General features: G+C 39.5%; 1 protein-coding gene across 1 annotated transcript in view; it reads right to left on the bottom strand.

Annotated features, from left to right (window-relative positions):
- Positions 1-14,989, bottom strand: part of LOC105931192 (cadherin-12) — an 83,991-nt gene that overhangs the window by 65,566 nt on the left and 3,436 nt on the right. Inside the window, exon 2 of the mRNA XM_036125105.1 lies at positions 11,043-11,230. Coding sequence (XP_035980998.1) covers positions 11,043-11,230 — 188 coding nt within the window. The remainder of the gene's footprint in view (positions 1-11,042; positions 11,231-14,989) is intronic.

The raw sequence follows: 14,989 nt of genomic DNA, 5'->3' as shown, positions 1-14,989 counted from the left end.
ACACGCCATTACGCGTGGCTTTTAAAAGATCAAAAAGCCGTTGGATTTTTGGTTTCGATAGTTCCAGAAGTTCTCTTAAAGAACTTTAAAAGCAGCTAATCCAATTATATGTGCCTATAGAACGCGTAAGAGTTGGATTTTTGGTTTCGATAGTTCCAGAAGTTCTCTTAAAGAACTTTAAAAGCAGCTAATCCAATTATATGTGCCTATAGAACGCGTAAGAGTTGGATTTTTGGTTTCAATGGCTCCAATAAAGTTCTCTTAAAGAACTTTAAAAGCAGCTAATCCAAAGATATTTGAAAAAGGTAAGTTAAAGGGTACCTACAGAGCGCATAAGAGTTGGATTTTTGGTTTCAATGGTTCCAAAAAAGTTCTCTTAAAGAACTTTAAAAGCAGCCAATCCAAAGGTATTTGAAAAAAGTACGTACAGAGTTAACTAAAGCTTGGCCAGAAAGTGTGTGGGTGTGTGTGTGTGTGTGTGTGAGACACGTTACTATCTTTGAGCCGTGGAAGTGAAGGGTAAGGGCCTTCTCATCCTGAGTACACTGGCTCATTGAAACTGCCGTGTAAAAACACAATAATAAGGCATATAGGAACATAATAAGTTTTGGTGTCTGAGAGATAAAAAATAAGCTCTCATTGGACCGGGGTCAGGACGCTGTCCCAGCAGGTTGGCCAAGACGTGTGAGTGCTGGAATGGCTGAGAATCAGGCAGAAAATGAGCTCCAGGGGGGTTCTTTAGGAACACTGCTGGAGACAGGAAAAAGGAGCATAATGGCAAACTTCCCACACAAAGATGCTGAAAACTATTTAAAACAATTTGAGGAGTGGTGTGAAAAAATGAGGAGAGACGGGGTTTTTGGTGATACAGAAGGGTCACCACCAGAGGCCCAAATGTGCACTTACTATTTACAGATGTTAAAAAATAGATTAGCCCTAGCACAAGTAGAAACGGGTGATGCAGGTGAGTTTGCTCGAGAAAAATACCAAAAAGAGGAAATCAAAATAGCAGGCTTGATAAAAATAACTGAACTGTATTTCAGCATTTGCTTCTCAGGCCTCGACAAACAACAAGAGAGTGAAAATCTGCAGGGGGTAAGGGAATCATCTTCTTTCAAAAAAGAAGGTAAGTACACAGCCCCTGTTACTCTGCTTCTGGTGCAGCCGCTGTTATGCAAAACAATCTGTTTGGTGATAGTGGAGAGCTGTTATCGAAGGCCAGGAGTGTGGTGACTTCATCAGACCCTTCGGTGCATGTGCCTGGTATAGAATTATGTGGGGGACAGGTAAGCTGTGACGTAAGACCCAGATGTAGCCGGCATTCTAGCGAAACTGATCTTTCTTTACCTGCAACAAAACAAAGTGTGCAACTGCCATTGTTTCAGACTCACAGTGCTACAGGACAGGTGAATGCAGCTGTTTACAGCCCTCTTTTATGTGCTGACAACGTTTATCTGAGGCACATGTTCCCCGATCCCAGAAAAGGGGCGCACCTTTGGATCCAAGCATTCGTGGAGACTTTAAGCGGGTATGTATTGGCTATTGGTGATGTGAGAACTGGCTTATCAGCATACCTGGAACCACAAGAGGTACATGCGGTTGAAGTTTTTGCTGGAACTGACGGACTAGAAGCAGCTGCCCCTCTGGCCCCGGTGGCACGGCAACTTTGGAGCACACTGAGGGCGTTTTATCCGGTAAGTACGGATTCTGCCCTTTTAAACGACACTACACGTTGTGCAGGGGAGTCGGCTTCAGCATATGTGAACAGGATGTTGAAAGTATGGGAAAACCACACAGGCTTTTGTCCGTTATCAGTCACGCTGCAGCAACTCTTTAAACAAGCAATGTTAAAGGGCCAGGTACAGGATGTTAAGCAGAACATGTATAGAATGGTTGCGAGTTATGATATGCCTTTAGATCAATGGATGGCAGCTTTGGTTCATCAGCTGGATATAGATGATAAAAACATGAAGCAACTTAGCAGTGATATACAGAACTTAAAACAACAACTCGTAGCTGAACAGCTACAACAGCTGAGAGACAATCAAAGTAAAAGGAGGAGGAAGAAGAAGAATGTTGCAAAAGCTCAGATGGTTATGGCCCCGACACCTGTGTTTGGTTCAGACCAGTTTGTGGGATCCCTCCCTCCAGAAGTCCCATTTCAGATGTATCAGAATCCTCCATGGGGACAAATTCACAGCAAATTCACAGATACACAGCAGTACAGAAATCATAGAAAGGGACCAACCAAAGGTTATGATGTGCCCTTGTGCTGGACGTGTGGTTACCCAGGGCATTTTGAAAGAAGCTGCCCTAACCGTCGTTAGGATCTGACCAGCCCTTCCTCCCTGTCAGAAGTAAAGGCCTGCGTGTGTTTGTTTGTCTGAATGTCGTCAGTTTCTATGTATCTGTATGTATGTAACTGTACGTATGTATGTGTCGTTTGTAACTAAACGTTCTTCTGTGTGAATTAATTAATTCGGTTAAAAATTATTGTTCATGGTTTCAAAATGATCATTTGTTTTGGGAGAACTGCAGCTCCGTAATTCAAATGACATTTTGAGCATGGACTAGGTTAACAAAAAGGTAAAAGTAAGAGAGATTTAAATAACAAAGTTTGTTTTTTTAACATTAAATATCTGGGCAAATTAAATTGTTACACTGAGATATGCTAACGTGTCTTAAACAGAAAATATCCCAGGGCTGTAAGAAATACTTGGGACTGGGGATAAAAGTTTTTGTTGTTTGGAGCTTAATTATGCAATACAGCAACCAGAGGCGTTGGTGTGTATTCAGTTATGCTATTAGATTGCGTTTGGCTTGTGTTTGTCAATGAATTCATGACAGCTGAAATAATAAGAGTAAAAGCTTTTATATTGTAATTTTAGAACATTAATAAAATGGCAAACAGCATATGGGGAGAATATGGGAGATTGTTTGGGAGAAATGGAACCGGATGGGATTTGTTTAAGGGGACATTTTTAACTAAGGATTTTACAGCTGCCTAAAAAGAAGAATTTAAGAGCACTAAGATATACATGATTTTTGATTTAAATAGATGAGACAAACTGTGCTTTAAACAAACTGTATGGGACTAAATATGGTTGCTTTTCTAAGGGTTCTGTATTAATTTATTTTATTTCTTTTTACTGGGGATTTGAATGCAGCTAATGAGAAATTTTGAGAAGTGTTAAGGTATCACAAGGCAACATTAAGCATGTCATCGGTTACAAAAGCATCTGATGTTATTAGTTATGCTGAGCAGAGGCAAGCCTCAGAGGGTCAGTTTAACCTGAAGCAGGACAAAAGATATGATAAACAAATCTGACCATGATGTAAACATCTGAATGTTATGGCAAGGCTGGGTCTGTGTGTTCTAGCCTGGGGGCACGAAAACTATGTCAGAGGGAAAAAATAAAATAAAGCCAGCTTGTGAAGAGTTAGATTCTACTTCTAATCTCTATGTTTTTGGGTAGCTTTCTCAATGTGCTGAATTACGGGGAAAACTCTTATCATGTATAGAAAAACACTAGAAGCTCAAAAGCCTGAAAGAGAAAACGGTTGCTTTAAAGTTTCACCCTTAACCAATTAAGATTGAAAAGCATTAATAACTAAGTTTGCATGATCGAAAGAGCTAGAAAGAAATCAAAAGAATGCTATAAGATATTGGAACACACATAATGCACGCTTTGGGAGACTTTTTACTTTCGGGTTTTTATTGTTTTGTGTATTTTGATTATTTCTTTGTTAAATGATTCCTTTGCTTTAATTTTTACATCACCAGCGGCAAAAAAGTGACAACATTTAAGGTTGTTTGGCAGATAATTTAAGAAAAGGAGAAGTATTAATACAAAACGCTGAAAGAAAAGGAACAAGAGATTCCTACCTCCCCTGGACCAACCAAGAACCAAGACACTAAAAAAAAAAAAGACCAGGTTTTCTTTTGTCACCTAATACACTAACAGAATTGTTTTTCTCTGAGTTACTTCTTTTAGATGATGTGAGATGAAACTGTAGAGCCACCTTTTGTTCCGACAGAAGACTCTGGAAAGTGAGCTCTTTCAGGCCGTATGGTAAGAAGTCATGATCTAAAATGGACGTGCAGGGATTGACAAAAGTGACTAAATTATGCTAAGTTTAACAAACTTATGACAGGTAATATTGAGACCTTCTTGGCAAGGCAAGGCAAATTTAGTTATAAAGTACAATTCAGTATTCAGTATCCTTCTAGCGGTAAGAAGGTGGCTTTGGAAATTGTTCATGTACCTCTTCCAACTGTTCCACTCTCCACTGACTCACATTAACATTTCTATCCTGTTCTCTGCTTTTTCTTGCAAGGAAACCTGGTCATATATAATTGGAATGTGCTAACGGAGAGATTTTAGTCTCTTTTCTTAGGCATTCTCAGAGACAAGTTAGCACCAGGCGGTGCCACAGTGGTCCAGGGGACGGAAAAAAAAAAAAGGTGATGTACTTGACTCCTGCCTAATCCAGTTTTTAATCAAATTTTGGAAAAAAAAAAAAAAAAAAAAAAAAAATCAGTAATTTTTGCAGAAGCTTCATAGAGGTTTAATGGGGAATGTGATGCTACAAGGTTAAGAGAAATGTTTTTTTATTAATTAACTTATACAAAGAGGTTGAACTGTCTGTAAAATATTTTGCTTGGATAAATTTTTAAGGGATCAAGATCTGGGGTAAAGGTGAAGAACTTCAAGAATAATTTTGTTTTAGAGGGAACAATGTGGTAGATTTTTGTTTTGAGACAGTTTTCTTGTAATTTTTGTTTTGATTTTTTTTCTTTTCAACTTATTTACACTACACTACGGATGAAGATGGACAATTCTTTTATAAGACAATTTGATTTTGGACAAAATCCATATTGGCAAAATGCTGGCAGAATTCTTGTGGTTTCAGACACAACGATGGGAGAAAGAAGATTCATGGACAATGATCGTCCTGGAACGATGTTGTGGTGCTGAACTGAGACATGAGGACTGAAAATGGACAACTAATTGCGGGGGCAAAGACAGAGGCATCGGATAACCTTCAATGGACCGCAACACGAAACAAAGATGAGTTGGCAGACACCCCTTCTGCATTTCACATCAGATTTTCCTGCACATAATTAAAACACGAAACACACATTAGAAACATACACATTGGCGGATGCGCTTAGAAGAAAACTTTCAGATTAAAAGCAATCAAGATTATTATTAAACCCCTAGGATGTTAATTGTTTTAAGTCAGAGCTGTTATTAGCGAGCGATAAGAGGGTCAAACGCATTCGGACAAGTGGTACTGGTCTGGAAACAAAGATGGTAGAGTTCGCAAAGATAAGAAAGATTTTCTTTTACTTTTCTAACGAAGTTTTTATTTAAATCATTTAAAATACATATAGATATGTTTTGGAATTTTATTAACCCCACAGGGGGTTTTGAAGTAGATTCAAAGAGGCACCTTTAAGATACAATAAGCTACATAAAATACATCATGCACGAGAAGAAATAGGGAACACCGCTAATAGACATCCATTTTGCACCAAAATATTAAGTTACGGGATGAGAGCATAGAGCAGCTTAAGTAATTATGCTAAACCTAAAAGGTTTGACAACTTATATTGGGGATTACAGTAAGGGGATTACATAGAGGGGCCGTTTAAACGTAAAAAGAAAGTGGATAAGAACAATGTATGCTATAACATCAATGGGCGAAAAAGTTAAAGTAGGCATTACAGCAACAGTTAATAGCATAAACGAATGAACTAACGAGTGAGCAAGCTAATTTTTCAATATAAGCAGAATAAACTCTAAACCTTTTAACCTTGTTCAAGCGAAGGAGAAATTGTGAGCACAACATTTACTGGGTATCTTAAAGTAAGCAGAGGCGCAACTAAGAAATTAATTATTAGGATGTAAAGCAACACAAAGGTTAAGGACTTAAATGGATAAAACTGGAAGTTTGGAATAATAATGCCTTATTCTAATAAATAACTTGGGTAAATTAGGATTGAAGCACCAGTGTAAATAGTTTGGAATTGTACGCAGTTACCTAAAAGGTTTGAGAAGACCTAACAACTATCTGTTTGAACACAAAATAGCACAATAGTTGTTCTTTAACTAAATGTTAAAACATCCAGAAAAAAAAAAAAAAAAAACCACATAAACATAGTTTAGCCATCTATTAACCTAGTGGTCTTTTAGACCAGGATAATCTAACGATCGTCCTCTTGTACATGCAGAAAAGTAATGAGGTCAATTAGATTAGTTGGACGTTTGGTATCTGGTCAGGACAGCAGAAGCACTCCTGGACACAAGATGAGGATAACAGCTCCAACATGATATCAATGCATGAAGGTTGGCTCTGAGGAACATCAGAGCTGCAATGGCATCAGACAGTGACACTCCTGCTGTGATAAAGAAAATCTTGAAAAGAACTATGCATGACTGCTTTGCTTCACAGGTGATGGAATTCAACTACAAGGTTTCATGAACATGACATAGAGAGGTTGGCGTTCAGGAAACGCACCTAGAACACACTCTTGGACTCTTTGGGGTAAATGGGCTCTAAAGGGGGACACTTAACAGGAGAGAAACTGAAAGCCTGGGCTTACGACAAGGGGACATTTCACAGACAGGGGGTGTGGGACACCCAGGAATGGCTGCTGTGGTTTGAAAATGTCAGAGATTTGTCGCAGGTGGTGGAGTGTTTCGATGACCCAGGCGCTTGGAACCAGGTTGAACAAAGGAGACGATGTCGTGTTCCCACAGGGATTACCTATAACCTAACACTGACTGTGAACAATTTTATGTTTGGGGTTGCTGGGGTTGCCAAAAGGAGCATCGGAGATGACTTTCTCTATCCTGACCAGGTTCACACTTAAAATGCAAAGAACAAAATTATAGAGGCCAAAACAAATACGGACATAGAGAAGTGTTTATACAAAGAATTCCACTATTCGTCAATTTAAGGTGCAGATACTAAGGCTAAACAAAGAATTAGAAGAAGGGCAAAACTTAAAGCTGATCATTTACCAATGGGTGGTCAATATTTAAGAGGGTTTAAAGGAACTGCACAATTTCTTCAATAATCACAACAGACAGTGATTGATGAAACAAAAAAGCAAATTCTAGAATGGGAATTTTTAATATGCTGGGACAAGACGGTGCAAACATAAAATACGGATTTATAGATCACTGGGTGATATAAGTTAACAAAACACAGATCCTAAATTTGAACATACTGTAGAAAAAGCAACAGTAGTAATAATGGATAAATGACAAGGTAAGAAAATCACTCGGAGTAATGTCTGCTTAAAGTTTTTCAAGGATAAACTAAACACATGAGAACAAGAACTAGATACTTGTTAAAGGGTTGATTTACTTGGGGATATAATTATGCTTGGATGTATTATCAATTAAACTAATGTTGAATGACTGAAAAAGGTTTAAAGACCTAGAGCAGTATGGAGCTACTTACATGATCAGGGGGCGATGTGTTTAATAAGCAACAATGAGTTACTGCTCACAGCATACTACAGTTTAAAGGTTTGTTTCAAACAAGATTCAAACAGGGGGACATAAGATAAAAACCAGGGTCGCTTACAAAAGCGGTCTGTTAAAACAAGCAGAAGTGATTAAAAAATCAAGAATTAATGGGGTTAGAATTGCTCTTCGCTTCAGGTGGAGGGCGCATTCAACTACAAGTCTTTTGGTCTGATGCACGTCAAGCTGAAACGGATTCACAGAACTACTTCCTGTCTCCGCCCTGGGCTACACCCACTTCCTGAATAGCAACCAATCACAACTCAGTGTGCGCTACGGGCAGGCACACACTTTCTTTTTCCCGGTTGAGCTTTTCAAAATAAGACAAGAAGTACATAGGGCTGCTTCTGATTAATATCACAACATCATTCTGCAAATATGTTTGGTAGAACTTTCTTTTACAAACTTAAAGGTTTTTCTGTTGGTCTTGTTAGAAAAATGTGAGGTATTTTTAAAGCTGGTTCAGTAAGAAGTTTCTGAAAGGTTTTAATACAATTCCTTGTGTACTAAATAAGTTGAGATTAACCTTGACACGGTAGCCATGGAACGTGTGATGATAAATTTCTGTTGCAGAGAATTTTCAGCTGTTGGACACTGTAAGGTGAGACACACAGGGGGAAATTTTGATTAGGAATCATAGAGGAGTGCTGCTGCAGAAAAAGTTGAACTTTCAGATTTTTCCATTAATATAAGAGTAATGCAAGATCTAATGATTACAGCAAAGGAGGTTAAGCTAAGAGCACAATAATTGTGAAAGGAAATATCTAGATGTGAAAGTGTTTGAAGAAGGTAAATGACAGAAGGATTGGGAGTCCTGATAAGAACACTAATTACACCTTGTTTCTGTTATCCAACAGTAAACAAGGCCTAGTGTCTGCCAACCATCTCAACAGAGCATTTTCCTGGGGATAAAATGCTTATTGCCTGAAAAAGGACAGGACACTCATTACCATCCAACTAAATCGTTTTTGTCCATGCTGAGGAATAAGAAGAGGACTTAAGAAGTTTGGGAGTAACATGCCAGAGACCTATGGATTTTTTTTATGTTTTCTTCTTTCTGTTTGCCATGAAGGAGCAGTTGCCTGAGAACACTGAGCTGACCACTTATGCGCGAATAGATTCATGTCTGCCACGTGCTCAGACTGGCCTGACGGTTTTTACTTGCGTTATTGACGTACAGACACTTTTTATATCACAAAACTGATTTTTTCCTTTTTCTTCTCCACTGACTTCCATCACCATGTTTGATCTTATGTGTTATGATGTTTATACTGTGATGTTGCATTATGATGATCGCTATGGCTTTATGACTAAGAATGGAAACTCTCTGTTACAGACACACACACCAAGACCTGCAGTTCTTGCTAACTTTTTGCTTTGTTATATAGAGAACCAGGATCTGATGGCTATCACAGATCCATAAGTTACTCGGTAAGGCTAATTTCTAGATTCAATACAGGGTGTCTTCTCGCTCAGATTGGCCCAGAGTGGGAGTGCCCTTGACTGGGGCTCCATCACTTTTTTGCCATTTCTTAGAGATGGTTTTTTGTGATGAAGACTCAGCCTGCCCTATGATGCCCCCTACTGGTACTCCTGGATTTGTGAGGTTGAAAGCGATGGATATTTGTCCATAGGAATGGAGAGTGGAGGACCAAGTAGGAGGTTTTTCGGGGTGGAGGTAGAGTAGACAAATTTGGCCTTGATTAATGTACATCTTTAGCTTATCTAGTCTAAAGTAAACTTAAAATAATGTGCGCATAGGAACCTAAAACAGGCCTAGCACAAATAGTTGAACCCTAAATTGTAGATAAAATGCTTGGACTGTGGGCTTGAGTAAAAAATTATGAAGTATTCATGCTGATTGATGCTAAGATGTTTCCATTGTGGTTTGTCCGGCCCTTTTCTTGGAACTATTTTCGTTGTGATGTGCCTTTGGGGCACACCAACAGGGGGGGCTAACGGACAACTGGACTGTTTTTACAAAGTGCTTTTCAGTCACACCAGCAGAGACTGTGTGACCCCAGAGACTGAACCGCACTATCGACTGCCATGGAGATCACAGATGGATGGACTCTGGAAGCCGGAAGCTGACGTGATTGGATTGCTTGGACTGGACGGAATGACCGACTGTTCTGGGAGAGGGACAGACTGAGAGCTGTCGTTCCACTGGTTGATCATCTTTGGTGATGTGCCATAATGACACATCATCAGGGGGACTGTTAGGATATCAACAAGGTCAAGTGGAACGAGCTGTTTATCCCAGAACTGCATGGCACACTTAGATGGCACTGACCCAAAAGATTGGCACATATCTATCAGATACCACCCTGGAGGTGACGCAGCTTCCCTGCTGATGTCACAGTTTGGATGTGTACCGCCCTTGTATGGGTGTGTCCCGAGATCCCTTTATAATGTTTGTGTGATGAGCACTCGAGGCCTCCTGCCGATCAGGGGCCCATCAGCGCTGGTGTGACTGTAACTATTTCTCTGTCTTTACCTAGATAAAATATAACTAAAAGCATACTTGTCTGTTTTATGCGTCCTACATTCAAGGTAATAGAAGGTGGGGGTCGCCTGACTGGGTAAAACGAGCTGGGTCCACCGAGGGTGCTTCACCGTAGACACGGCACGGTGAAACAATAACACTGCTAAAGAACTTCTACAGAGCTACCATAGAAAGTATATTTTGTCTCAGTATTTCAGTATCATATGGGAGCTGCACAGTGCAGGAGAGGAAGGACTTAGCACGGGTGGTGAGAAGAGCGCAGGGGGTTGTGGGAAGCTATATTATATGCAGCATGAGTCTCGAGAAGGGCCAGAAGTATGTCCACTGATCCATCATGTTAGAATCACACTACTGTTGTTGCCTATTTGCACACTCTGATTCTCAAGAATATCAAATTACACAATTATGTAAATGATTAAGGCACAAAAATTACCTCATTACTTTAGATTCATGAATGAGAGACTGATCAATGTAACATGGCTCATATCACTCACAAAGGAACAGATATCAGAAACCTCGGACTCCTATACAACTTGCATGCTCTAATGTGTGAAAGAAACTGTAAATACTAAGTCTGATGTGTATGTGTGTCATGTTATTTGTGTGTATCCTGAGCCGGTTTCTGCCTCAAAGGTAATGTCACCAAAATAAAACATGGTGACAGTAAACAAATACATAAATAAACATTCTTGATTTTTGGTTATGGTCCACATTTTTCGACCAAAAATGAGAGTTGGAATGAAAATGGAGATGGTAAATTAAAGCGTATATTTTTGACCCAGCTTTGTTTTTTCAGGATGAAAAACCGAACGACTAGCCATATTCCTGCAGATCAGGCCCCAAGCCTCATCCTACATCCTCTTATGAAAGAGACACCAAGAAAGTGACCTTATGTCTTGTTACAATAAGGATAGGAAAGATATTACAACGGGAAAAAATGTCATAGTGCAGTTGGTGTGAAGTGGAAATCCCACTCAAAAATGTAGTCAACGTACCCTTTTGAGAATGATGATCCCCTCTTGGTTGTGCTCATTGGTGGTTATGTCGAACATGGCACCTCCATCTCCGGGTACAATGATGTACTCCACTTCAGCGTTCCTCCCGATGTCCAAGTCATGGGCCTTTATCCTGCCAACAGCAGACCCGACTGCAGAGGATTCAGGAACTCTTAGGTGAAAGAAACCTGTCCAAGACAATGAGTGCACAGTCAGGTTTATCGGCTATCATCACCTGACATCAAAAAGAAACACAGCAAGCTCCTCACACCCTTAGTTCTTTTGTTATTCCCACACCCACCAAAGGATGTCTAACAGCATTCACCCATAAGCAAAGGAGCTGTGATTCTCTCTGTTTGATGTCAAGCCTTTAGTTTTTTGTATGATATTATTGGAGTTTGAAGTTTTTAGACATCAAGGCCACTCAGCTTCATTGGAATAGTCTGAAAGAAAAACAGTAAGACCAAGAAAACCACCATATTCTAGGTGCTGTAAGTCTATATGTAGCAAAAAAAAAAAAAAAAAGAAGAAAAGAGATCCACAGACGGGCAAACAGCTGAGTGACTGATAATCTCTTACACCTGAAGTGGAAAGAAATTAATCATTTCTATGCCTCACATCCCTCTCTGAGATCTGCTTAAAGATTAGTTTCTGTCTGTGCCAGAGAACTGACAACTTCTCACTTGCATTTCAGATCCGGTGCCTATGCAGCCTGAGATCATGAAGCGCGAGCGGGTAATTCAGAGTCCATGACCTTGTGTAAGATCTCCTGTCTCGGGATGTATTTTTGGGAAACTTACACAACTGATAGTATTCTTGCTATTTTATCAGTTCGAGAAATACAAGCCATCCTCACTTTAGGCATTCTTTCAGAAAGGATTCCTTCTTACATACGTTTGGGACATTTTATTGAGTGACTGAAATTCTGTGAGTAATTCAGATTGCTGGCCTCTGAACGGCTAAGCTACTTCCCTTTTTTGTTCTTGTGCATTTTCTTATAAATTGAATTCGGTAAATTCCAAAAATACATCAGTTTTGAAATAGCAAAAAGCAGCACAGGGAACTTCAAGAAAATCTGGTTTTCTTTCCTTTAGAATTTGATTACTTTTGCCCTGATTTGACAAAATTGACTCCAACTGGAGCGAGATAGGATTAAGGAAAGAACATTTTTTGGTTTGGTTGTTTTTTTTAGCTGGTGGGAAATAAATACAGTGTTTGTGAAACATGGTTAAGACCCCTATTTGATTTTCTACTTTTCTAAAACAAAATGTTATAAAGCATTAAGAGAGTATGCTGCAACTAAAGAAATAAGTCAAAAGGCACATTTGCATACAATATATTGCAGTCTTTCAGTGGCTATTTCTCTATTTGTCTGCAGATTGTGATTTATGACACAGAATAGAAAATTATTTTTACCATTTTGGTATTCATTCAATGCAATCAGCAAAAGATCTTAAGCCATTGCAGTCGTTTTCAGCCTTTGTGATGCCCGGTCTGTTGACAAATTGATGAACTTTTCCCATGAAACTGGTTCAAGTGTAAACTGAATTCATTACGTGGTTAAAGTAAAAAGCTCACTGCAAAAGTCCTGAGTCCCTGCTCCTGAGCAACCTCAGCACTATTCTCTTGGCAAAACAAAACAAATGCTTTTGCTGTTTGCTAAAAACTTAGTTTAGCACTTCATCCTTTCTCATATGCTTTATTAACACCTTTCACATCATGAAAGGAATTCTTTTTTTGTGCATCACATAGAGCTGCATTCACAGATGCTGTTTTCAACAGTGTATGCTATTTGGGGCTTTGTTTAAAAAAAGTGTTCATATTCACAGCTAGTGTTTATAAAGCCACCTTCGAAAGACATTTTGTAGGGGATGCAGATGAAAATTTACCTATATGACAAAATCTGGAGCATTTACGTGAAGGACTTTGACTAATGTACATTGTCCTATTTAAATAAGATGAAAGCTAACCCTACAAACACAAGATGTCAATTGCATTCACTTATTTTAATTGACCTCCCAAAATCAGTATTTAGTAAAGCTTCCAGCAATTCCAGCTGCAAGTGGCTTTAGATCAGTCTCTATGAGCTTGCTGCATCCTGCTACAGGGATTTCTGCTCATATCTTGTTTGTAAACAGCAATCTTCAAGACTAACCACAGTTAGGCGGAGGTTTAGACTTTGACTAGGCCCATTCCAAACCATCCAAATGGTTCTCCTTTAAGCAAACGATGCTTCTGGTTATTGTCCTGCTGGAAGTTGGACCTCCGTCCCAGTCTCAAATGACAAAGGTTTTGCTCAGGATTCTCCTTGTATTTAGCAGCATCTGCTGAAAAAAGATGATGATGCTGCCACCACCATGTTTCACTGTGGGCATGGTGTTTTTGGATTGATGGGATGGGTTGGCTTTGGGCTAGATGGATTGTTTTACTTGGTAGACAACAAGTTAGCATATATTTAACACTAAGTAAATGTTTTTTTTTTTTCTAGCCACTTTTCCACAAAACCCAGCTCTACAGAGTGTAAAGCTGATTGTGGTACAAATCCTCCAGTGTCGGCTGTAGAGCTGCAGCGCCTCCGGGGTTACCTTTGTTCTCTGTGCTGCCTCTCTGATTAATGCTCTCCCTGCCCGGTCTGTGAGTTTTTTGGTTGGCGGCGCTTTCTTGGCAGGTTTGTTGTGGCACCATGGGCCCTCCATTTGAAGATGATGGATTTCAAGGTGCTCCAGGGGAACATCAAAGATTATGATATTGTTTTATACCCCCACCCTGACTTGTACTTCTCAACAACTGATGTTGCGATCCATTTATCTTCAGATGTCGGAACTTGGAGCTGTGAATGATGTCACACCCGGGTTAACAGCGTTCCAGTTAACAAAGTTAGAGGTGTTGGGATTTCCTTTATGGCTATGGCTAGGAAAGTGGTTGTACCTCTTTTGAATTATGTTTGAAGCTATTCTTCTTCAGAAGATATAACATTGAGGTTAGACGCACTCTTACAATGGTGTCCTGTAAAACAAACATGTTTTTTCAACACAGCCTACAGTTGTTGAAACGAGGAGCTGCCATATTGGATCCGCAAATCGGCCTAGAACTTGTCTCCAACTTTTCGAGTGGGAAGTCTGAGTTTAGTGAGGGGTTTCAGTTTTGTTCTTCTGACTCAGAAGTCAGAATTTCTGAGTTTTGACTGCAGCTGGAATTCAGTTGTAACTGTTTGTCCCTGACTTGTCGGTCTTCATGCTGTGATGCCTCTTGCTTACTGGTACCGCAGCTTTTGACTGAGCGCTTCAGAAAACGTGTGCTTATACCGACAGATCATGTGACCCTTAAGTTGCACACAGGTGGACTTCATTTCACTAATTATGTGACTTTTGAAGGTAATTGGTGGCATCAGAACCTTTTAAGGGTTAATAGCAAGGGGTTGGATATGTATGCACATGCCAATTTTCAGTTTTTATTTAATTTCTTAAACATTTTTAATATTTTTCCATTTTGGACCACCTTAGAACATTTTGTGGAGCTCAATCACATAAAATGAGATTTAAACATATTTATTTTGCAGGTTGGACTGTAACAAAACAGGTAGAGAGCCACAGGGGTGAATACTTTTTCAAGACACTGCGCAAGTGGGGTTTTGTACAAAATTTTGTACAAAACACATTTAATCATGTTATGTTTGTCTGATATTAAAGTTATGATGATCTCTGAGATTTAAGCGTGTCAGAAGAGTGAAAGAGGCCGTGTGGTTGTTCACAGCCCTGGAAATCAGGAATGACACGGCATAATGCACAAAAATCTTCAAGGGTAATTTTTTCACTCACTCCTTCAAAACCTAAAAGCTCCCCATAGAGGTAAAGGAGGGTGAAGACAAAAGGAGGATGGGAAGCGGCAGAGGAGCTGTGATACTTGGTCCAAGCCTGAGTGCTGTGACAGCATTATGGAAATATCAT

Source organism: Fundulus heteroclitus, chromosome 21, assembly GCF_011125445.2.
Source record: "Fundulus heteroclitus isolate FHET01 chromosome 21, MU-UCD_Fhet_4.1, whole genome shotgun sequence".
NCBI lineage: Eukaryota > Metazoa > Chordata > Actinopteri > Cyprinodontiformes > Fundulidae > Fundulus > Fundulus heteroclitus.
Note: the sequence above shows the minus strand (reverse complement) of the source record. Positions and strands in the feature narration are given on the sequence as shown.